Raw genomic sequence first — 23041 nt, 5'->3', positions numbered from 1 at the left:
AGCAGACCACTGTGATTTCCAGCTGGTTTTCTTTTCTTCCAATTTTCTCTATGACCTTGCTGATAAATCCTGTTTCATTCTCTGTGGTGTCGTTCAGTTCATCTCAGCCCATCTCCAGGATTATGAGTGAATCCACTGCAATCAAAGTCATTCACTTCAGCGTGCTTTCATCAAGCTAAACACTGGTAATAAAGCACAACCTGTGACAAAAATGCAGCACTCATGAGTGTGTTTCACACATACTATATATGCATGTGAATGCCTGCATGACAGAGCAGCAGCTCAATACAGAAAACATTTCTAGTTCATTTCTGGGTTACTATGTTGAGTTTTTCTTTAAAAACTCCCCCAAATTATTAAATCGTTATCAGGAGTCTCCAACATGACTTCACATTCACATGAAGTAGATCACATTTACATCCCATTTTACTTCTGAAATATGTTAACAAGGGAAAAAATATTACTTAGTACTTTTGATCTGTTGGGACTTGATTGGATTGTGTAAAACGTGTGTTGGCTAGAGGCGAGGAGTTTAATAAGAAGGACTGATGTCAAACAGAAAGGAAGTTAGTTCATTTTAATCCAACATTACGAATGTAATAACATGCACAAAGTAAACACTCATAAGAAAGCCTGTATTAAGAAAGTAAAGAAAGTTGACACTCGTGAAACTGTGTGAAGAATGTGTTTAAGTTGGAGTTTATTCAGTGCTATATAGTACATTTGTCTTTTTTTTCAGTGAAGGCAAATGAAAGAGGGGATGTGATGAGAAGAAAAAGAACCTCTTAGGAAAAACGTACGATTCTTTTCTTTTCTTCACCCCAGACTAGCAAAGGAAAGGAGTGCCACAATGAAGAAAACAACACACTGAACGAAATACAACACCTCGTCTCTGTACAGGATCCTATTTGAACTATTAAAAAAGCGTGACATTTTAAAATAGACATTTAAAAACAGGACAGTATGGGGAGGGGCAGTACGCTTTACGCCACCGGCAGTGTTCATGCACAATATAAAATCCTCAATTTCCCACTTTGAGTTTCTAGAATTGAATTACAGCACCTGAATTGCCAGTCTTGACCTTTAAAGTCAAACAGAGGCATTTGAATGGCTCAATGAATAACTGAGACTCATTTTAATTTGCTGTAGTCTGATTGCTTTCACAATTAATTCCCATAACTGCTAATTAGATCCGTTCATGGCTAATCGATTGCAATTCTTCTAAAACCACTTCAGGTTGTGTGTGGATGCTCATTTTGAAGGCTCTGCAGATCTGCTATAGACCTCATGGGTAAGAACATACTGCCCCCTCTAGTAGAAAAGTAGAAATATGCTAAGGATGAGCAGAGTTGTCCCTGCAAATCCCATTTAAAAACTGGCAGGAGCTGGTGTTTGGGATTCTGGATCTAATACAAAACATCAAAGCTGAATTTAAGAGAGCAGGGCATCTAAAATGCAAAGTACACACACAAACAAGAACAAAACTGCTGAAAATAAATAGAAATATCATAAGAGTGTAGTTTCACTATAATACCCCACCCCATCTTCATCGGACCCCCAATCCATGATGAAACAGGATAACATTACCAACAAAACAAAATAAAACTGATTCAAGCTTTCAACAAATATGCAAAGTAATGTAACTTAAAAACACAAGAGAACGTCTGAAATTGCTCCAGCATTCCGAATAAAAACAACACATTATTTTACACCGAGAACAAAATAATACTTTCACATTTAAGAGGAACATAAAATATGTGACTTTACAACATGATGTATTCTGAAAATCCTGTCATTTATTCTCTGTGTACTTGCGTCTTTTAAAATCTTTCTTTTCTGAGGAATTCAGATGTTTAACAGAATATTCATGCTGCTCTTTTCCATTCAGTGGAAGCGAAATGGGAGGAACTGTCTAGATCCAAAAAAAAAAAAAAAAAAAAATCACAATAAAAGTCACCATTAGTCATATTATAGTTCTGTTTAAAGAACTATTGAAATGTATAATCACTAAAATCTTCCCCTCCTCAACAAAACTTAAATGTTATTTGCACGTTCAAACATTATTGACTTTAAACCTGTTAAATATAAATGTAAGTAGCCGGAAATGAAATTAGAGAACGACAACAACTAAAAGGGACAGTTTACCGAAAATAAATAAATAAATAAATAATTCTGTCCTAAATTTCTCACCACAAATTCATTTAAAAACTTTATGACGCATGGAACACAAAAGAAGACATTTTGAAAAATGTTGGTAATTAAACAGTTTTGGTGATAATGATTACCAAAAAATCTCTTCTCAAAATATATATCAAAAAGTAATTCATACTGGTTAGAAACGACATTGAGTGAATAATGACAGAACTATACCTTCATTTAAGTCTTCAAATTTCTTGAAAAAGATTGGAAAAGAACAGCTTTTGAATACAGCTTTGCATCCCCTTTTAAGAGTTTCAGATTATGACAGATAATCAACCAATTGCAAAAAAAAGAATATATATATGAAAAATTAAACAACAACAACAAATTGACACTTTAGAAAATTCCTGCCGCCCAGTTGTTATTACGTGAACCATCCCTTAACGATCCACCCTAAAATACCATAGGAATTTGAGATAAAAAGTTGCTCTTTAGCCACTGTTTTAGAAAACGTATTTGTAACACGGTTCAGTCCATCGTGGAATGACTTTGACGTGGTGGAGGTCAGGCAGGGCTTTAGGAAAAAGTCTGTCCGAGGTGTTGAGAAGTGGATGAGAACTGCACTTTGAATTCTGCTTCTGGACAGGAGTAGATGCTGGATGCTCAGTTTGCAGTATGAGACGCTTGAAATCTAACAGATGTTTAGGGTCTGGAAAGTGGTGTCTCGGATGGCAATGGTTGGGTGGGACATGCGCTGCTACAGGAAGAGTTTGTCCGTGAGAGGAACTCGGTGGGTTGATGGTAGAAGGCTGGATGTGAGGGATCTTACGTTGTCTTTTAACATTCATAAACCCGACTGGTCCCGTTTTTTCACCCTGCGTTGATTTGAGATCAAAGCTAGATTAACAATCATCCAAGACAAACAAAACAAGACAGCATTTCTGGTAAAGCAAAAAGTAAACACATCCCAAACGGGTGACGGATGCCGACCTGCAGACATGCAGACCTGAGCGGGATGGAAATAATAGTGCATGGTAAATACTCTCTGGCTGAGTGATAGAAGTGAAGTAAACATTGACAGGGCGGATGGGGTGAAATGGGTCTCTTGACACACAAAACAGGGCACTGTGGGAATAAACTAACAGGGCAGCATTACCCATTATCCTCTGGGAGCTCTGTGTCTGTATACATACCACCCTGACAGCTGGTTAAACAGCACCAGACGCACAATGCCTCACACAAACAGTCTAAAAGGCCCACATTTAGAGACTCGTTTTTCATGTTTTGTTACACATTTCTCTAAGCTAAGTTCTATACAGTCTAAACAATTAAATCAGATCAAAAGCAGTCCAAAATGTAAACATTCTGGTTATTATGTATTTATTTATTTATTTCGGTACAGTGTATTTATCTAAGAAAGTTCTGGTAATACAGGGTAACTACATGGGGTAGGGTTAGGTTTAGGGGTAGGTTCAGGGTTGGTACCTAGTTATTACATAGTTATTGTATATATCGTATAGTATGTACATGAGGAACAGGACTGTAAAATAAAGTGCTACCATGATTTCAATGTTTGACTCAGTTTTGAAAGTTTTTGGGTCAATGATTCTCCAAAAGAAGTGCTGGTCTTTATCAGTGTTGTTTTTGTTAACTAAAAGTAAAACATTTTTGTTAATAAAAAAAGCTGAAATAAAATAAAACATTCAAATTAGATAAAAAAGAATGCAATAATAATAAGTTAAAGTACAAAAATGACTGAAAATAAATCTAAAACTGAAATAAATATACATGAAAATAAATATTTATAGCAAAAAAAAAAAAAAAACTAATTAAACTGACAAAAGCGCATAACAAAATTACAAAAAAATATTAAATAAAAGATAATTCAAAACATTTTCTTTATCATGGGCCAAAAAAGAAATGGTAATTTATTAAAGATAGTAAAGTAAAATGAATACAAATTTCTATAGGTGGCATTAGCAACACAGAATAATAATATCATCTAATGTCATCTAATTAATATGAGGTATCATCTAATATCTAATAAATTCTAATATTAAATTAGATTCTGCATCCTCTTTGCTACCTCGATTGAAATTCTAGAGCTGAACTTGAATGTTAAAGTGCTGAATGTTGCCGACTCTGCTACACACATGTATAACGGCTGTAAATATGACAGTATAACCATGCTTTCTAAGGGATTGAGGTTTTTATTGGAGCACTGTTAATGGCTGTAGTAAATCATACAGCTTAAGTGTCTGTGTCTAATTCTCTGGGATCCAATGCACTTCTTTCTTTTGGTATGCTACCGAGGGTTTCTCTTGTTACCATCTTTATAAGGGATATTTTTTATTTGTTTTAGATGGTAAGCAATTTCATCACTGCTTTTGAAAGAGAAACTCAGAAATGCTGTATGAGTTTAATGTATCATGGGTGATGGTGTGGCTGTATTGCCCATGAGAGAAGAGCTTTAAATACATGCCACAAACCCATCAAACTCCTGTGCTATTGGAGAGCTACACTAAAAGGTCTGGGCCACAGAGGGACATAGATCTGAAATGTATATCCTTAGGGTCTTTTTGACATGAAATCGTCTTGAAATCACATTGACACCCTCATTCCAAAATTCATTATCCATTTCTATGAGGAAAATAATGTCTCGGTTAAGTTCTGTACGTAAGCCTCATTCCCTGATGGAGGGAACGGAGACATTATGTCGTCACGACATTAGGGGTCTAACTTGGGAGGCCAATCATCTCTGGGTTTAAGAGAATCATTTTCTACAAACCCAGACTGCTCTGCAAAGCCTCACTGCTGTTATCGGGAACTTAAACATGCAAATTATCGGTATCGGTATCGGTTGTAAAAAAAAAAAAAAAAAAATTAAAATTAAAAACCAATATCGGCCGATCACTAGATCTAAGCAATTTGGCCCCAAGATCTTCAAAACTTCAAAGCATGTGCATATCTGCAGCAGATCTTATTTTGTACATTTATTGGAGCATCTTATCATTATATCACTAAATATTAACAGCAGTCTTCTGTTAGCAGCTGGCTGACAAATTGGAAGATCAGTTATTTATTTATTTAAAGGGTAAAAAAAATAACACAGTGACGTTTCATTACTTTAAGCTTTTTTTTTATCATAATTTACAGTACCTTAAACTGTACCTTTCACCATGCAGCATTTTTTCACTCACTCGCTTTCATTTTTCCAGTGTTTGGCTTCTTATATTGATCATAATTGAATAAAACATGCTGAGTGATGATCTCTCTAGCTGTAATCACTGACGTGAAAAGCTTGCATCACCGGTCCAATAATGAGTCAGGTTGTGCAGGAGGAAACTAACCTGTGTGTCATGCAGGAGTTACTCAGGGGTGATCTCTGTTTCCTGATGCACCACCACTTTAGTCACAGACATGTCAGGGTGCTGCTCCTTCGCCTCCTTTATCGCCTGAGCAAGAGCCTGGAGAGCAGAGAGGACCGTTTTCAACCAGACCACTAAACTTACACATTTAAAGGCCCCATGAAATCACAATCAAAGTTTTGTGGCTTTTAATCCATTCTTGTCAGCTTTGTGGTCTTATATATCTGTTAGCAGATATATGCAATTAATTGTTCTCTTTCAGGAAAATAGACCAATATTGAAGACATAGTCTATGGAAATCTTAAAAAGCTTTTTATGAGAATGTCATGGTTGTTAACTGTAGGTGCATTTCACCTTATCATGGTCAATCTCAGTGTCTCCAGTGATTACGATTCTCTTCTCGATACGGGTCTCTGAGATCCCGCCTTTCACCGTCTGAGCAGAGAAAGGGAAGAGAACGAGAGAATGAGAGAGCCAGAAACAAAGTGAAGTGTATATCTCATCTGTGCAGTACAGCAATTGTTGACTAACTTTGCAAAATGGGAAGATACTATGGAATGGTGATATAAACTGTAATTAACAATGGCTTTATCACATGGTCGCAGCCTCTTGGCACAATTGTGCCCTTCTTGCAGTCTGCAGCACAAGCAAATCAGTTGTAAGTTGGATATTTTAAAGTTTTTTGCCATTGTTCTTTAAGAGGCAGACATTGCAGGATCTTTTGTGATGGTGTAGGTTTGCACCTTGGTGATCTGGGTTGTTGTGGTGGTGCTGACGGTCTCTGACGTGATGGTCTGAGCACTCAACAGCATCCCAGACTCCTTCTCTGACATTGTGTTGGACTATAAGCAAACAAACACACATGTGCTTACAACACTCTTCCATTACATCTCTCATTTATTGCTTCCATCCAAAGCTATTTCCTACAGAGCCCCAATGGGGACACTGTCATGGGGCTGGGGGGGTGGTTTTTTTTTTGAAAGAATTAAAAAAATAAAAGCCCTCATTATTACAGCAGTGGGACCTCTGGTGTGCTGGTAAGAAACTCTTTTAAAAACTGGCCTCGGGTTATATAGTAGAGCTCGAAGAGAGAAAACGAACAGATCTTAATGACTAGCTAAACTCGCTCAGAAAATGACAGTACTGCGACAGATTATAACAAAGACTGAACACATACAGTACAGAAGGTTATGAAACTGATATATTCTGTTCTGAATACAGATGTGTGCCGATACGTTGCACTGCTACCAAAGTCCTATTAAACATTCAATATCAACCAATGCTTGATTATTAGTGTTTGATTATTAACAAAATCCCTACTACTGGGTGATGTGGTAAACAACAAGTACTGATGCTGATATATTTTGCATCCCAGTTAATTTTTCATTCTACGTGCGGCATATGGAAACACTTTAAAAGACTAACCAAAAATGATGTCAGCAATGAGGTTGATTAAAAAAGCGCCTCGCTCACCTGTGCAGACTCATATGTGATGGTCTTGGTCTCTGTATGCACAATGGGGATGTCCTTGCTGGTGATTTCGCTGCGAAGGGAGTTGGTGACATCAGAAATGGTGATTGTTTTCGTCTTCACCACTGGAGACTGTGAAAGGGGTCAAGACACGGTGGAGAGTGAGAAGAGAATCGCTTTTCTCACTACATTAACTTCACCTCACACAGAGCGCCTAGTGAGACTTTGAATGGTTGGGGGGGGGAGCAATGGGCTAGAACAGGTATAAAATATAGCCACTTCAGTGATTTCTTATGTACTTTATCACCCTTTCCAATCAAATCATTTTCTTTAATGGTGTGTAAAAGAGTACAAATCTCTATTGACCGTATTTCTTAAACAGTAGTTGTATAAATTTGCCAGCCAGCTGAGTTAATATTAAACACAGAGAAATGTGTGCTGAAATTAATGCTGTCCAATTAATCAAACATATCACAATCACGATATCGCAATTTTGCTGTTGACTGATACTGGAGTAATACAGCAACGATTCTCAGCTACTTCTGGATATGCAGCCTAAGAAAAGATGGCATGATATTGCTCACAAAATAAGTATATTAATGTAAATTACCAGGAAAATAATTGAAAATAATGATTTCTGTCATAATCAGTCTCAGTTGGAATGAAATTATGTTTTAGAGAAGTGCGTCCCAGTGGAGCAAAATCCATTAGGAAGCGCCACAAACGCTCCTCCATTAAGAGTGTGGAGTGTTTATTCCAAAACCACATACTGTACATCCTCATGACTGAGAGGACCTGAATGAAGCCTTTATCTCGCCAAGAAGCCCATCGTTCAACCCATAACTCTTGGCTCAGATATGCAGATTATGTTTTCAAAACCATCACACACAGGATTTAGCTTTTTCATCTTGTATCTACAAGCGCTACAAGCCAAAAATAATTTGATTTAGAAACATTTAGCACAATGTTAGTCAAATATTATTTTCATCCAATAATGGCGATGTCAGGTTGACAGATGATGATGGGAATGACAAGATAAATCATGGGCTCACCATTTGGTGCTTTCAAAAGAAGAGCTCGGTTTGATGACTCCCATCAATCTGCAAGTCTCCTTTTAGTTATTGTGATTTTAAAAAGGGCCAAACTAAAGTCACTCAAAGTAGTCTAACATCAGCCAAAAGAAACCAAAGACTAGCAGTAATGTCATTTGCAGAGGAACCAAAGAGCTCAATCTCAGAAACCAAAAACTCTCAAGTAGCCCTGAACTCACCCTTATAAGATAATGGAGAAAAAAAGGCAAAGGCTGAAAAATCTAATTTGCGTATGTACGTTTTTTTTTTTTTTTTTTTTGGAAAACTGTTTTGGATTATATACCATCCGGGGAACCAAAAATCTCTTGCGAAAGACATTTAAGAAAGTGATAACATCTCCACAAACTGCTTTCACACAGAATGGATTACATGCTCTCAGTTAGACTGAGGAAAATTGATTAATTATGAATGCTTTGGAATATTAGATATACATTTTCCTGTCTTCTTACGAGCAGCAATAAAGCATTTGCAGTTTGTCTGGAAATAAAGATAATTTGCCTGTAACCAAGAAATCACAAAATATATTGTGCTTATAGATGACCATGACAAGAACATAATTAAGAAAATTAGATTTGCAGTGGATATGGTTTCAGAGTGCACAATAAAGCAACATTAGGGAGTTTCAGACATTTGAGCTTGCAACTTGAAATGAATAGACTTTTATACACCTGAAACTATTTCACTAGATTTCAAGATGTTCTAATGACTTCATAGTAAATATATTTGTACAATTTATTGATTGCACCTTGGATTGTCTTTATCATGGAATGGACCTTAGTCAGAGCAGATGTTTTATTGTGAATGCTAAATCATTATGTCCTATTAAGACAACATAATGCTTTTGCATCCAGGGTTTTTGTGTCACAGGATGTAAACTGTTTAAAACGATATGCTGTCCATCAACATCCAATGTGAAATGGTGAAATCATTAAGAGTCCCAGAGGAAATAAATAGAAAAACAGGAAGGACCTCATCCTCTCTCTCTCCTTATTGTTTTATAATCCAAATAAGATTAGTCTGAGAGTGGCTGCTGTCTCCCTGATATCTATTTTGTTTCTTTCACTGTCTCTCAAATAAAGACAAGCCACCACATCATCAGCGTTAAGACCAGCAGGCGGCTCAACAGGAAGGAGACATGGGTACTACTGGCAGAAACGTGCCTCTTCCTCTGTGGACACGGCATGTCCCTGAGCCTCAGTTTCTTTTTCTTCATCACAAACATCATCATCATCGTCATCCTCCTCCATATGCTGCAGCAGCGGCAGGCCTCCTGGCATGGGTGCCCACCTGACCCTTACCTGCTGTCGCCTCGATGTGCCATCTCTGTGCAGGGCAACAACAGGACACCAAGAGAGACACAGAACAATGCACAGACATGTGGAGTGGGGAGAGACATAGGGAGAGATTGATGAGGGGTAGTAGAGATTTCTGGGTAGGTATGAAGCTCAAGATCTGAGCTTAGAGGATGCCAGAGTGGTTTAAGTGGGCCATATGGATTGAAGCAAAGACCGTGAGGGTTTTTATGGCATTGGTGGATTGGCATTAAGATTGGCAGCAGACATTGTTTTGGCAGTGCAATTATCCATCAGTGACAGAACAACACCATAAAAACCGCCAGGGTTTGGGTGGGATGGGTCGCTTAGCGAAATCCTCAGAGGATCAGATCAGTGGATGTGTCTGTCACAGAACTAGACTCGGTCATTGGCTAGATCAGAGATTACTACTTCCGCAAAGAATAAACAATCATTGTTCACTAACGTCTGGAATTGGTTAAATTGTTAATGTTTTTCACAATGTTCGTTTCTGTTCAGTTCTTGAACACCAATTATAGTTTCAATACAAAACAGTGAACCTGAGTCAATCTGAGTCAATCTGTACAAAATAAATTTAACTACACGTTACAGTCTTGCTTATTTTGCTCAAGATCTATTTCCATGTCATACTAACTATGCTTCTAACCACAGGTTGAGAGCTGTTACTGATTGTATCTATAGCTAACAACAGAATTGTTTAAATATGTTGATAACGTAGGAACTCACAACCTTAGTTGGCTAAGGAAGCTTTTGGGAGCGCAAACTGTCTTTGGCATTAAAATAGTACTGTCAGGATTTACTAAAGACGCACAGTTAAGAATTAGCACGGAAAAGGCTTGGATACAGTTATTTTTGCACCTGACCTTATTGAATGTGAAATTTATGGGAGGAGATTATTAAAATATTCATGCAATGAGATTTACTAATGTCTGCATTCAACAGATTACTGGGATTTGCAGCATTAATTAATGCTCCAAAAAAGCACATCTTTAAGCAGATGGTAAATTGTGTTGCTCTTGGTAGATTGTGTTGGTCATTATGGAAATGATCTGGCTGTGTCTGTATTCTTTAATTTGTGCATTGTCAGTGAATCAGCCACGGAAATTTTCACTCCCAATAATTTTTAGATGGAATCAAAACCAAAATCTTTCCATTCCTTACAATATCCATCTCTAGTGTTAACAGAGATGTTCAGCACTGGAAATGTGCTTTTAAAAACTATGGATAAACATAAAAGACACTGGACAGTTTTGTTCCAAAGTGAAATCTTAAACACAAGTGCACATTGTATTGAGAGAATTTGAGAGAATGAATACAAACTTTATGTTTTGAATTGAAAGGAGTGTGTGATATGGCAGTTTAGTATTTCAGGTCTGAGACTGATACATGATGTAGTAGGCCTCAGCAGAAGAAGGCCGTGGGGCGAGCGAACGCGCCCCTCTCTGGGCGCTTCTAGACACTCCTGCTTGTGGAGAGGAGGAGGATCGAGATGGAAATGGAGGTATGGATGAAATTGGAGGAGGAATGGACTGCGATCCAGGACAAGACTTTGCGAGGAGAGAAGGTGAAGAGTAAACAAAGGGAAGAAAAGGACAGAGAACCAGTGAAGGACAGGAACAAGAGGAAAAAAGAGGGAAAAGACAATGAAATGAAGAGGAGGAGGAGTCAGTTTTTTTAATGTTTCCTTTTCTTATTTTCTTTTTTACAACTTACTTTTTTTATACGTTATTTGGTTTTTCAGCGAACTAACAGACTCCTGCAGCTACATTATGTAGTGTAATCCAGCCATGCGGTCAGAAGGTCAAAGCAGAGGAAAGCCAGCAGTAGCCATTCAGAAAGCAGAAGCAGTAGTAAAGGGGCGTGGCTTTGGGAGAGGGTGTGGTCAGTGGGTCTTTAAAAGCCACAGGCATTGAGCAGATTCAGAGAGAGAGGAGATCTCCTTCTCTGACTGGGCCATGGCCACAGCATCCAGCGGCCATTTGTGCTTCTGTTTGTGTCATTCTTTATCTACATAAAGAAACGCCAGTCTATTCAGGGGTAGTTGCTGGACAGCCCTGGCAGTAATGACCAAATGAGAGTATGTTTACCTCTGATATACCCCCCGCTACTCTGTGTAAGGGTAGGAGAGGAGGCGTCTTCACCTGTGTGCACATGTGCCCACACACACAAACACACACTGAAAGCTTAGAAAATAACTGCTTATTCAGATAGCATGCTACATGAGCAACATTCTGATTAATAAAAAAATATTACAATAAATTGATTCCATTAATAAAACTCATAATCCCTACCAAATGCAACAATTTAATTTTTTTTAATTCTTTGATACACGTACTTTCCAATTCTGTATGACTTATTTTCTTCTGTGAAATAAAAGAGGAACAATTAGAAGATTTCTACTTCTTTTTTTGTGACTTTTCAAAGATATTTGAATATCCAAAGAATTTATGCCACTAAATTGGCAAACATTGGAAAAAACAATCATTAGCTCTTCCCCAAAAGTGGCCATTATATTGACATGAGACCGTGTCAATGAAACTTTGTTTCAGTTCACATACTACACAACTAAATACCAATAGATGGGCAAAGTTACCCCCATTTCATAAAACCAGCAATCTATCATCAAGACGTCAGTCTTTATCTTCAACATAAAAGCATACAAAGGCTCTAAATCCAACAGTGAAACATAGATTTTAACCCCAGTACTCACGTCGGGCTGTTTCTGGCCGTTGATGCTGGCAGTGCGGAAGGGCGAGTGGGTGGACAGACGCTTGTCCCACTCGTTGGGCCTCGACTCGGGCACCGACTCCATGAAGCTTCGTTTGAGCTCGCTGATACTGGTGTGATGTCGCATGATCTCTGTCTGTGTCTTATCCACGTCCTGGGAGAGAAAGAGAGGTCCAGGCAGAGAGAATGCAAACCAAAAAGGTCAAAAGAGAAAAAGAAAATGAGGATAGCAGAAGAGGAATTTGGGAAACGATAGCAAAATTTAGATAAAAAAAAGAAAGAACACAGGAAGATGAAGGTCAGAAATCAAGAGGGAAATAACCCAATGAAAACATCTCATTAGTAAGATGATCTGACATAAGACACTGTTTTACCCCAAACTATCTCAGGGGCGTCACATCTAGGGTTGGAAATCAAGTATTTTTACTGTATCATTTCAAGATGTTTGGCTCCATTAACAATTCTTGAATGTCAATAGATTCAATCTAGAGTTGGTTGAGAGGTTGCAGTTTAACAGAATCGTTAAGGAACCAAAATCAGTATATTTCCTGTGATCCCCATCCTTAGTTACATTATTTACAGTCAAGTGAATGTCACGAACAAAGCCATTCTACTGGCCACAAAGACACAGATCTCTCCTTTCCATGTTCACAGTTCTCTAACTGCATTTTAGTTTGTGTGTGTATATATATATATATATATAAAATACTTGCGGTCTAAAATATCAATGGATCTTTATTAATTTAACTACAGATTTCAGAAATAAACCAGACCTGTGTCTTAGTGCCCAGCAGAACTGATCTGCAGGAATGAAACACTCTCATGAGAAACCAGCCCTCATCATCTACAGCCCTGATTTCAGACAGACAGCTGACACTAGAAAGACAAGATGTTTGTCCGTTTCCTCCTTACATCATGGCCTAATCCTCTTAAGCAATGTTTCGGTTACAAGCTATAAAGATTTCTGCATTACATTACAGGTTAGTAGTTTGAACCTGTTTTGTGGCAAACTGACAGCAAATGAAAAGGATTGCACTAAGACAATATGGTTCTGTTCAAAACTCTAGTGAGCTGCCAAACTAGACAAAAAACAAAAGGCATTTCAGTAATGCACTGTGATAAAGTTTATATATATATATATATATATATATATATATATATATAGATATATATATATATAGATATATATATATATATATATATATATATATATATATATATATATATATATATATATATATATATATATATATATATATATATATATGTATTAAATTATTGGGTCTGTAGTTTAACAACAATAATATTTAACAAATGCTAATATCAGCTCTATATTAATCGATGTAAGTATGTTTTTGCTGGAGCTCACTTAAAAAGCTAGTCTGTCAGGCAGCTCACTATGGTTAGTAAAAGACAGAATTTTGGATTTTCAATCATTAATGAACTCTTCTAAATGCTACTTTGTTATTAGAGGAGGAGATAGATGAGGTGGCGATCATGTGAGCACTTCAGCAGTTTTAAGATTAGATAAACTGTTCAAGCTACAGAGCGAACAAAGCTTGGGATCAGACATGGGTCAAATGACTGGATTCTGATCTCTACACATGCTGTTTCACAAATTGGTCTATACCTATGCAAAACTCGTGCACTAAATGAATCATATGCTGTCATAATTCACTGCAGCATATGATTAACACTTTAAAACTTGATATAATGATGTGTATGTGATGGAGACAGTGTTATGTGATATATGGTTAGACGCAGAGGTCAATGGGTGTATGAAGGGGTTAATATCACAGAATCCATCTGGTTTTCAGACTCATCAGACCTCACAACAGTGGAAACAGCCTTTGTAGTAACTACAGTATATGTAAATATATGACTGGGACAGACTGTATAATATATAACACTACAAACAGTAATATTATAATCATGGGATCTGATAACAAATGAAATTATTGAGCTAAATGTACAGCAAATGATTACATATTTGGCCAAACAACAGAGTTCAGTATAGTCATGGGCTTGTCACAGTATGTTTAACCCTGAGTCACGAAATCCTGGTTCAGAAGCAGGTCTGCACCTATTTTACAGTGCTAACCCCAATCTGTGGTGCCAAACAGTGTGAAACAATGTGGTAGAATGTTACAGCAAGAAGTTTAGCAATTAAAAACCTATCTTAAATTAAACAATTCCCTGATTAAATATCCATGCTTCGTACAGCTGCTGTGTTTTTGTTTCAGTGTCCCAGGAAACCATTAAAATGTTAAATGGTGACAGAAAACAGGTCATCTAGATATAAGAGACAGTTTTATTGCTATTTTTGTATATTAGCAGATTTATGTGGGGATAATTTCACAAGTGGACAGTTCTGTACACAGTTTACTTGTCCAATCAATAGTATAGATCTGTTTAGCCATGACATAAATTTGTAGGCCAAACCACAAGGATAATTCTAGTGTGAAATCTGTCTTCTCTGGATAAATGTAACAATTCAAGGTAAAGTATGAACTATGTGATCAGGGAACAAAGATAACTCAGGGTTATAAAGGGGTTATTCATTCATTTTAAGTGTGAAAAGCCCATTAGAAATATTATATTATAGAAGAAAGCTGGAACAGAGCAGGCACAGAGTTTACTGTTAAAATTAAATAACAGGCGTTCAAGAGCCTAACATGCTTAAAAAGTTTTTTTTTTTTTTTTATGTGATCCAACTACAGGCTACATGTTCAGATCAGCTCAATTTTGCATTCAATTATATATCTAAAAAAAAAAAAAACAAGCAAAAAACTAAATTCCCAATCATATATTTAATAAAAAGTGCTTAGCAAACAGAGAATAAATAGAAGTGAGTACTTGCATTACAGTTAGTGAGGTAAATAGTGCATGCCAAGCCTTTAGGGTTAAGCTAACAAAACAAAACACAAAAGAGAGTGCAGTGAGAAGAATGAAGAAAGAAACAAGATGAAACAGAATTTCATGCAGTGAGACATGCAGTGGCAAAAACAAGACATTTCCAGAGTTTCCATACAAACCTCCAACATTAAATTGCTATGTCTGATATAAAGAGTTTCACCCTCAATTTTCTTAGCTCTTTTCTGTGAAGAACAGGAAAAGAAATTGAGTTGGCAGTGTTTGAGCGTAGAGAAAGTCGTGAAATGATTCTTGGATAATTTTTTAAGTTTGATCTGCAGTTGCATCCAGTGTGTGGGAACATGGAGGGATGGACACAAATCAAATCTGGATGAACCGCAGCAGCCGCAGCTAGACAGAGTGGAGAGGTCAGAAGTCAGGGCCGACTGCAAGGTCAGGGGTAATTGTGCATTGGGTAAAGTTATATAAATTGTAATGAGATCAAGTTAAAATAAAGCTCCTCTTCCCCATTATTGGTGAAACACTGTGTATTTGCTGTGCAACTCTCTGGTGTTATCAAAACCGCATCCTCACCCAGCAACACTGGCTCAACTTCTGTAAATCTTGTCTTGTTATAAGCTGTATATAAGTGTCTTTGCTCTTCATTTTGTGATTATCTTCAGTATGTAAAACTACATTAACAGTAAAAGGGTTTGGACATATGCTACTGAATATTAATTTCTGGTGGTCTTAGCTTTTCATCTAGTGAAAAACAGAAGTGTGCTTATTGCATTGAATGTGCATTTGTAGTATATCAAATCTCAATATATATAATACAGTCAATGTATGTTTAGGAACAGTTCTGTATGTTTAGGAAAACACTGTAATAAGTTCAAATTAAATTGTACTATTTTCAATTTTGTTAATAATCTTTTATTGTGCTCATCTGAATTTTAGTACCAACTCAGGCCCCACATACAAGTGATAGTGTCTTAGACACATGGAATGTATTGTGTGTTATAGCTTTATCTAGTTTATGATTCTGTATAAAAATGTAGACAATTATTGTATAGTCTAGGTCTGTTTGAAAGGTGTTTTAAATGGTTTTGAGAATGACAAACTGTGTGTGCTGTCAGGTGAAAGCACATCTTTAGAGAGCTAATCCATATTAGAAAAGAGACACTTTGCTCTGCTCTCTTCTTTTTCTGCCAATGTTATCTCTACAAAAGCATTAAACCAGACAAGACCTGCAATACTTTTGACACTCGCAAACTGAGGAGGCATTCACCTCTTCCCTCCCACATCGTCCCTAATGGCTGACAACTTTGCCAATTTTTTACAAATACAGTAACAATCAGCAGCAGCCAATTCTCAACACTACAAACTAACAAACACCCACAACTTGCATGTAAATCTCTAGAGGTCTCTAAAGTTCTCCTCTCCAACCATCCTACCACCTGCCCCATTGATCCAATTCCATCCCATCTTTTACACGGCATCTCTCCTACTCTTTAACCCACACTCATATCCATCTTAAATGGATCACTACGTACTGGCACTTATCCCAACACATTCAAGCCTATTTGAGCAACCAACATTAAATACCAACCCACCTGCAGACTAGTCTCTTTTCTCCAATTCACTGCGAAAACCTGACCAAGATGTTTTCTTCTTTCTTCTCACAGAACAAGCTGCTGGACAGCAATCAGTGAAGATTTGACTTGCCTGACTTGATTACAAAGTGGACATTCAACAGATACAGCCTTGACTAAAGCCTTTGTGGGTGGAAAGTACAGTATATAATCCATCCTTATTTTGTTGAACTTGTATGCTGCCTTTGACACTGTCTATTTTCTAACCTCTCCAACTCGGGCATCACAAACAAATACAGAGAGGCTCCTAAGTCCTACCTTACAGGCAGATTCTTCAGGGGATCATGAGGTATCAACTAACCACAGGGGTACCACAGGGTTCGGTGCTAGGCCCCTGCCTCTTTTCAAAATATATACTACTGGGATCATCCAGGATGAGGGATTTTACAGGAAAACAGGTATGTTCAAACCTCTGACTGGTAGTGTATATAAAGGGCAAACATATAATTGATTTAGTTCTGCAGTTCTGTTATACATTATCAATATGTTTTCATTGACAGATCTAAAAATTTGAACAAACATTAAATGTGAAGTTTAAAATTAAAATTTTCATATAAAATATAATGCATGCTAGAGTAAATGCCACAATGAAATGCAAATTAAAATGCAAAGTTCATTGTACTTCACTCATAATGAACACTTTCCTCATTCCGTAAACCTCAGTTTGTACTGACTCACTGTCTCAGCCTGGAATAGGTACAGTTCATATCTGGCAGCTACAGTGTTGGTTGGTACAGCCAAACTCATACAAATGCAAGCAAGATAACAGCCAAAGCAGATGAAAAAAAAAAATAATAATAAAATGATCTATCTGTTGTAAAACATGGGCAATGAGGAGATGATGAGTACAATGGCATCGTCATCATGCTGCGATACCCGTCCGGAAACGATCTCTGACCTTCCTCATGCGCACCATCTTTGTGTCCGCCCGTGGCGACTGTTCAGACCCCAGAGGGGAAGGAAGAGAGCACGTAAGTGTTCATGAAACAAACCACTTTGCTACAAAAAAAACTAAAAAAAAACATTTATGATGGTTTCCATTTCTTCAGTTGTTCATTTATGTCTTATAGTACTTAATATTAACATAACATATTTAACATTAAAGTATAGTCTTATTACACGGCTCTGTGGAATACTTGTTAGTAAAAACTAACAACACAGGCTCATCTGGGTAACTAAAGTTGGCACGGTACTCTTACCAGGAACAGTTTTTTCTTGGTCGAAGTCTTGCATTTATTTAGTTAATAAAATATTCAAACTGTATTCAAAATTGTGCACAATTTTTTCATTATGTCATACAATTATAAGATAACTAACAAACTGGTGAGATTTTAAAACATTTTTGCCTTAAATCTTTTATTGTCATAATATTTATGTAATGCACATCCAGCTGGTTGTTATCACAGAATAAACCCTGACGCGAATACTGCTATTGCTGCTTTTGGAATCGATCCTTTGCTAAGCCCCACATTTACATTACTGACCAATCCAACACTTATTTTTTTACATTTTCATTTTATGCATTTGGTCGACACTTTTATCCAAAGTGACTCACATTACATTCAAGTCACAAGACTCTAATGCTCACCACAGCTACATTGTATGATCAAAAATACAGTAAAACAGTTATATAGTCAAATAATATTGCAATCTAAATAACAGTTTTCTGTTTCAGTATATGTTAAAATGTATTTTTATTATTATCTTATTATTATCAATGTCGGAAATTTTTTTGCCGCTTAATATTTTTATTTTTTTCCTCAGGATTCTTTAACGGGCGAAACATATATCTTTTGTAAGAGTGTCTTTACCATTACCTTTGATCCTTTTAATGCATCTTACCAAATAAAAGTATTCATTTCCTTTTTACATTTAAACTGTGCTTACCCTAACTTTTGCATGGTAGTGAATTAAAAAGCATCATTTATCAACATTGATAATAGTCCTAAATGTTTCTCTTGTAATTACATTACAAGATTATTTTACATTTTACTGCTTTTACTGTATCTTTGATCAGATAAATGCAGCCTTGATGAGCCTAAGAGATTTATTTTAAAGACAGTGAACAATTTTAATTGTTGCAAACTTTTGACTTGCATATGTGTAATAAGGTACATTAACGTTAATAACATAATATACTTAAAATACTTATTTTGCATATATAAACAAATAAATAAAAATAAATGGTTGGAGCTTAGTGAAGGGTCAGTTTCTTTTGCGTATAATAACATCTTAATGAACCTAGGGTAAATCACTGGTGTACATGCTCTTAAGTGATTGGCTGAAATCATGAGCACAAACCTGGCTCTTTCTCTCCCCATTGGTGGCCATCACCAGCGGGGCATCACGGTGCCGTCGTTCTCGCCGGGCTACCGTCTGCAGCAGCACAGAGAGAGTACACATACTCCTGCTGTCTCACACAGACCTTAATATCATGGCTGCCTTGCATTTGTGGTCACAAGTAAAGATGCTTTTTGCTGCTAATTTGCGCTTGTTATGCCAGTTTAGGTGAGAATAATCCTTGAGGCTTCTTATTTTATTGCTGTCTGATCACTTAGTCCAACAATTCAACAGGTTTATAAAAATGGTTCAAGAATCAAAAGATTTGCTTGAATTGTGTTTAAGTTTTCCCTGAAAAGCTAAAGTGTGTGTGTCATACCTTGACTTCAGGTGTGCCCTCTGCTTTGGTGCTGTGTGTTTTGGAGCCATCTGTCACATGGGCCTCTGCCTTCACCTCACTCTTCCTCTCAGTGGAGCGTGGACGGCCTGTGGGCGTGGACGTCTCTTTACGGTCAGTGCGGGCGGCAGATGCTATTGGGGAAGGAGCCACGTCACCTGGAGAGATGGGAGATATGATGGGAGCGCTGACTGGACGGGCGTTCTTATCCGGAGTCGAGACCATGGCTGTCAGAGAGATTGTTTGGGACAGAGGAGAAAGAAAAAAGGGTATGTTACACTAATGTGATGGACTAAAAAAATCTATATTCACATTACCATATTGTAGAGAGGGTTAATCATGTGGGTTTTTTCTTCAATTAAACCAGTTTAGGTGTTTGCTGTGCATCTCTGATAAGAAACATGGTTAATTTTTTAAGGCAAATAAACATAGTAATACACATTCATTATTATATGAAAATTCTGTTCTAATTTGGTTGCAACTCTCACTGACCCTTCCAACCTTATAAAAAAGAATATACTTAAAGGTACAGGTTGTAGGACCTGCCACTAGAGGGCGCACTACCAAAACAATCGTGTGGTTTGATGACGCTAATAAGGAGCATGGGATGATGGGATTTATAGTCTTCTACCCAACCACTGACGGCCATCAATCAGACGGAAAGATAAATCATGGATTTAACGCGAGTTCAACGATCTGCGTGAGTAGATTACATACAAAGTCAATGCAAAGACGCGATCAGACTATGGATCAGACGCATCCTTGCACGGGTCTAGAGACACGATGCCCCGCGTTTGGCGCCCCATAATACTAATCTTGTTGATCGTTATAATAGCATACGTTTTCTCTAAAGATACGAATCAACAAACTGTCGAGTAAAACACAAGCGAGATCGGCTTCTCTTTCTAGTTGAATTTTCTAGCAAAGCTACTTCAGCATTTGTCTACGACACTGTTGTCATGTGGTTTCTACGTCAGTAAAGGCGGTAACAAAAGGGGAACTAACATCATTGACAGGCGACTGCACTGCCCCGTGTCACTGTTTAGATGGGAATTTTCTCATGATTTACAAGTAGTTGAAAAAAGTAATTAGAGATATTGTTAGTAATCAGCTGTACAAAATATATAACTCTAGCCTAGTGGTTTTTGAATATTTTACTGGGGATATCTTACAAATTGTACCTTTAAGTTTGAAAAGAATGTACTGTTACTTGCATTTGCATTAAAGCTGCAGTAGGTAACTTTTGTAAAAATATATTTTTTATATATTTGTTAAACCTGTCATTACGTCCTGACAGTAGAATTTGAGACAGATAATCTGTGAAAAGATCAAGCTCCTCCGGCTCCTCCCAGTGTCCTATTGCTATTTGCAGAAACTCCATCGCTCCCGGTTAGGAATCAACCAATCAGAGCTGCGGTCTGTAACTTTGTTTGTGTTCAAAATGTAGAAAAATGTATATAATAAGCGAGTACACCATGAATCCATTTTCCAAACCGTGTTTTTAGCTTGTCCTGAATCACTAGGGTGCACCTATAATAAGTGGTTTTATTCGCACTATTTTAGATTGCTTCGGGGGTACCGCGGCGGAGTAACCCAGTACCTTTGTGATTCTTCATAGACATAAACAGAGAGAAGTAGTTCCGGCTACGATGTTCTTCCGCAAGACGCAAGCAGTTCTGTTTATTAACCGCTAGAGCGTCAAAAGTTACCTACCGCAGCTTTAATTGCATTGCATGTTAATAGCATATAAATGAAGTAATTAGCAACGAGAGAGTGCTTTATAAACCACTTAATTTAGACTTAAATACTTCATATTTAAAATATCTTTACATATAATTTCATACAGTGATTTTATTAAAATTTGATCAGAAGGGTTTCAGGAAGAGTGCAGCTCAGAGCAGAAAAAAATCATTTTTTTTCATGATATATATTTTTTCGTTACAGCTCTAGGACTTTCATCTTTCTTCACCGGTGCATTCTGGGAGTTAAGAATTAACAATACCCAACTTACCTTCAATTAAATGTCTCAGGAAACAGCTTGTCAATCAAACTACTAATCAAAACAGCAATCTGTCTCGCTTTTTCTTCTACAAGCATCTCAGAGAGGATCATGTGTTGATTGCTTCAACTGAATATGGTGTGATTTATGTTTAAAAAATATATATGTATGTAAATAACCTACAGTCTGCAGTAAGTAATTACATCTGCATCCATGTTCTACCTGGGGGCTGAATGGTTAAATTATCAATGGGTTAACCAGGGGGGTTTTTCTGGATCGCAGTAACGTGTGTAATTAAAGTGTGTAATTAATAATGTGTAAAAACATTACATAACACATTCAGTTCACTGCATTAGTTTAGTACTCTTTTTAAAAGTTTGCTAAAGTGTACTTTTTTTCACAAGGCTCTGCATTCTGGGATTGACTTTTCTCCCATGAAGTATGACTTGCTTTTTGTTTTTTAATTCAGCCAAATGGAGGCATCCTATAGAGCAGCATTAGTGTGAAATGGACTTGACACACGTTTGAGTCACATGCACATTTCAGAAATACACTGCACTGTCAACATGACTTAACATTTCTAGCCCAAAAAGGCCAGCAGGAGTCGAGAGTCAAAACCCACACCTGAGGACTGAGAAAGCTGTCCAGCATCAGGTTGTTGACACAAATAGCCTGGATGCTGAGTCTATCCGTCCTTCAGCGCAAAGCCAGCAGAGACAAATGACTTTTGCTCCCAGCTCAAATACCTGCAGCACAACTTACACAAAGAGTCTGAACCTCCCCATGAGAAGTGCATTACAGAACTGGAAGGAGACTGAGAAACGGAGATAGACAGAGCAAAAGAGTTCCCAAACAAGAGCAAAAGCAAGTGTCGGACTCGTGATCGAACTCCCCAATGTGACAGGCAGTGATTGGCCAGAATCCAACAACATCTGCCTCTACTTTCAATCTAACCATCTGTATCCACACGCAATCAGATCGGACTACAGTAAATGCAGAAAAAAGAGAAAAGGTAACTGTTATATTGATAGTCCACTGTAGACATTCTGCACGTTGAAGTGCACATCATCTTATGTTCCTAACCCTAACCTGACAGTCTATTAATACTCTAACGACTGCTAGTTGACATGGAGTTGCAACGTTACTTATAGTTAGTGGAGTGTATATCGAAACAACATCGAATGACTGCTGACACACCTCCATCTAAGCTGCGGGACGCCCTCTTACTGGCGGAGCGCTGGAAATGTGGTGCGGGCCGGTCGATCACGGAGCTGGCCTGACGGGTCTGGGCTTGAGTTCGGCCGCTGTAGCGAAACTTGGACCCCAGAGCCAGGAACTTCCTGGGAGTGGTGGCCGCTTCTGTGGACGTCAACCTGAGACCACAGAGTTCACGTGATGAAGATGTGAAATCAAGATGTGAATGCATGGTGTGATGATGTACCGTTTGACATTCATACCTGAAGAATGTGTGATGCTCCACACACACTTTCCACAGTTTCTTGGAGGCCTTGTAGTTGGGCAGTTTAAAGCCGATGGCGCTTTCGTAATGTTCCAGCTAAAAAACACAGTACAACAAAGACCGTCTGAAATACCATTCTAAAATTAATAACTATGGGGAAAAAAAGTATATGTGTCTCTTTTTAAAGATGTATATGAGACCATAAAGATAATGCACTTAGATTTAAATTTCCAGTTAACTGAGTGAAAAATAGACAACTTAATACATTTAAACATCATTTTATTATAATATGT

At 37.5% G+C, this 23041-nt stretch overlaps 1 protein-coding gene across 7 annotated transcripts in view; it reads right to left on the bottom strand.

Moving 5' to 3' along the window:
* Positions 1–676: 676 nt before the first annotated feature.
* Positions 677–23041, bottom strand: part of LOC127935241 (protein 4.1) — a 46866-nt gene continuing 24501 nt past the window's right edge. Inside the window, exons 10-21 of one of the 7 annotated variants that reach the window (XM_052532933.1) lie at positions 22747–22844; positions 22487–22662; positions 19273–19517; positions 18915–18989; positions 17512–17550; positions 15144–15206; positions 12092–12262; positions 6981–7109; positions 6251–6349; positions 5862–5942; positions 5490–5606; positions 677–3014 (exon numbers count right to left, since the gene is read on the bottom strand). In XM_052532933.1, the coding sequence (XP_052388893.1) occupies positions 5508–5606; positions 5862–5942; positions 6251–6349; positions 6981–7109; positions 12092–12262; positions 15144–15206; positions 17512–17550; positions 18915–18989; positions 19273–19517; positions 22487–22662; positions 22747–22844 (1275 nt within the window). In that variant the 3' untranslated portion in view covers positions 677–3014; positions 5490–5507. Of the gene's footprint in view, positions 3015–5489; positions 5607–5861; positions 5943–6250; positions 6350–6980; positions 7110–12091; positions 12263–14968; positions 15017–15143; positions 15207–17511; positions 17551–18914; positions 18990–19272; positions 19518–22486; positions 22663–22746; positions 22845–23041 lie in introns of all 7 variants that reach the window. The other 6 variants (XM_052532936.1, XM_052532935.1, XM_052532934.1 and 3 more) reach the window with 6 other exon arrangements.

Source organism: Carassius gibelio, chromosome A19 (genome assembly GCF_023724105.1).
Source record: "Carassius gibelio isolate Cgi1373 ecotype wild population from Czech Republic chromosome A19, carGib1.2-hapl.c, whole genome shotgun sequence".
Lineage (NCBI taxonomy): Eukaryota > Metazoa > Chordata > Actinopteri > Cypriniformes > Cyprinidae > Carassius > Carassius gibelio.
The sequence above is the reverse complement of the archived record's forward strand: the minus strand, read 5'-3'. Positions and strand labels throughout refer to the sequence as shown.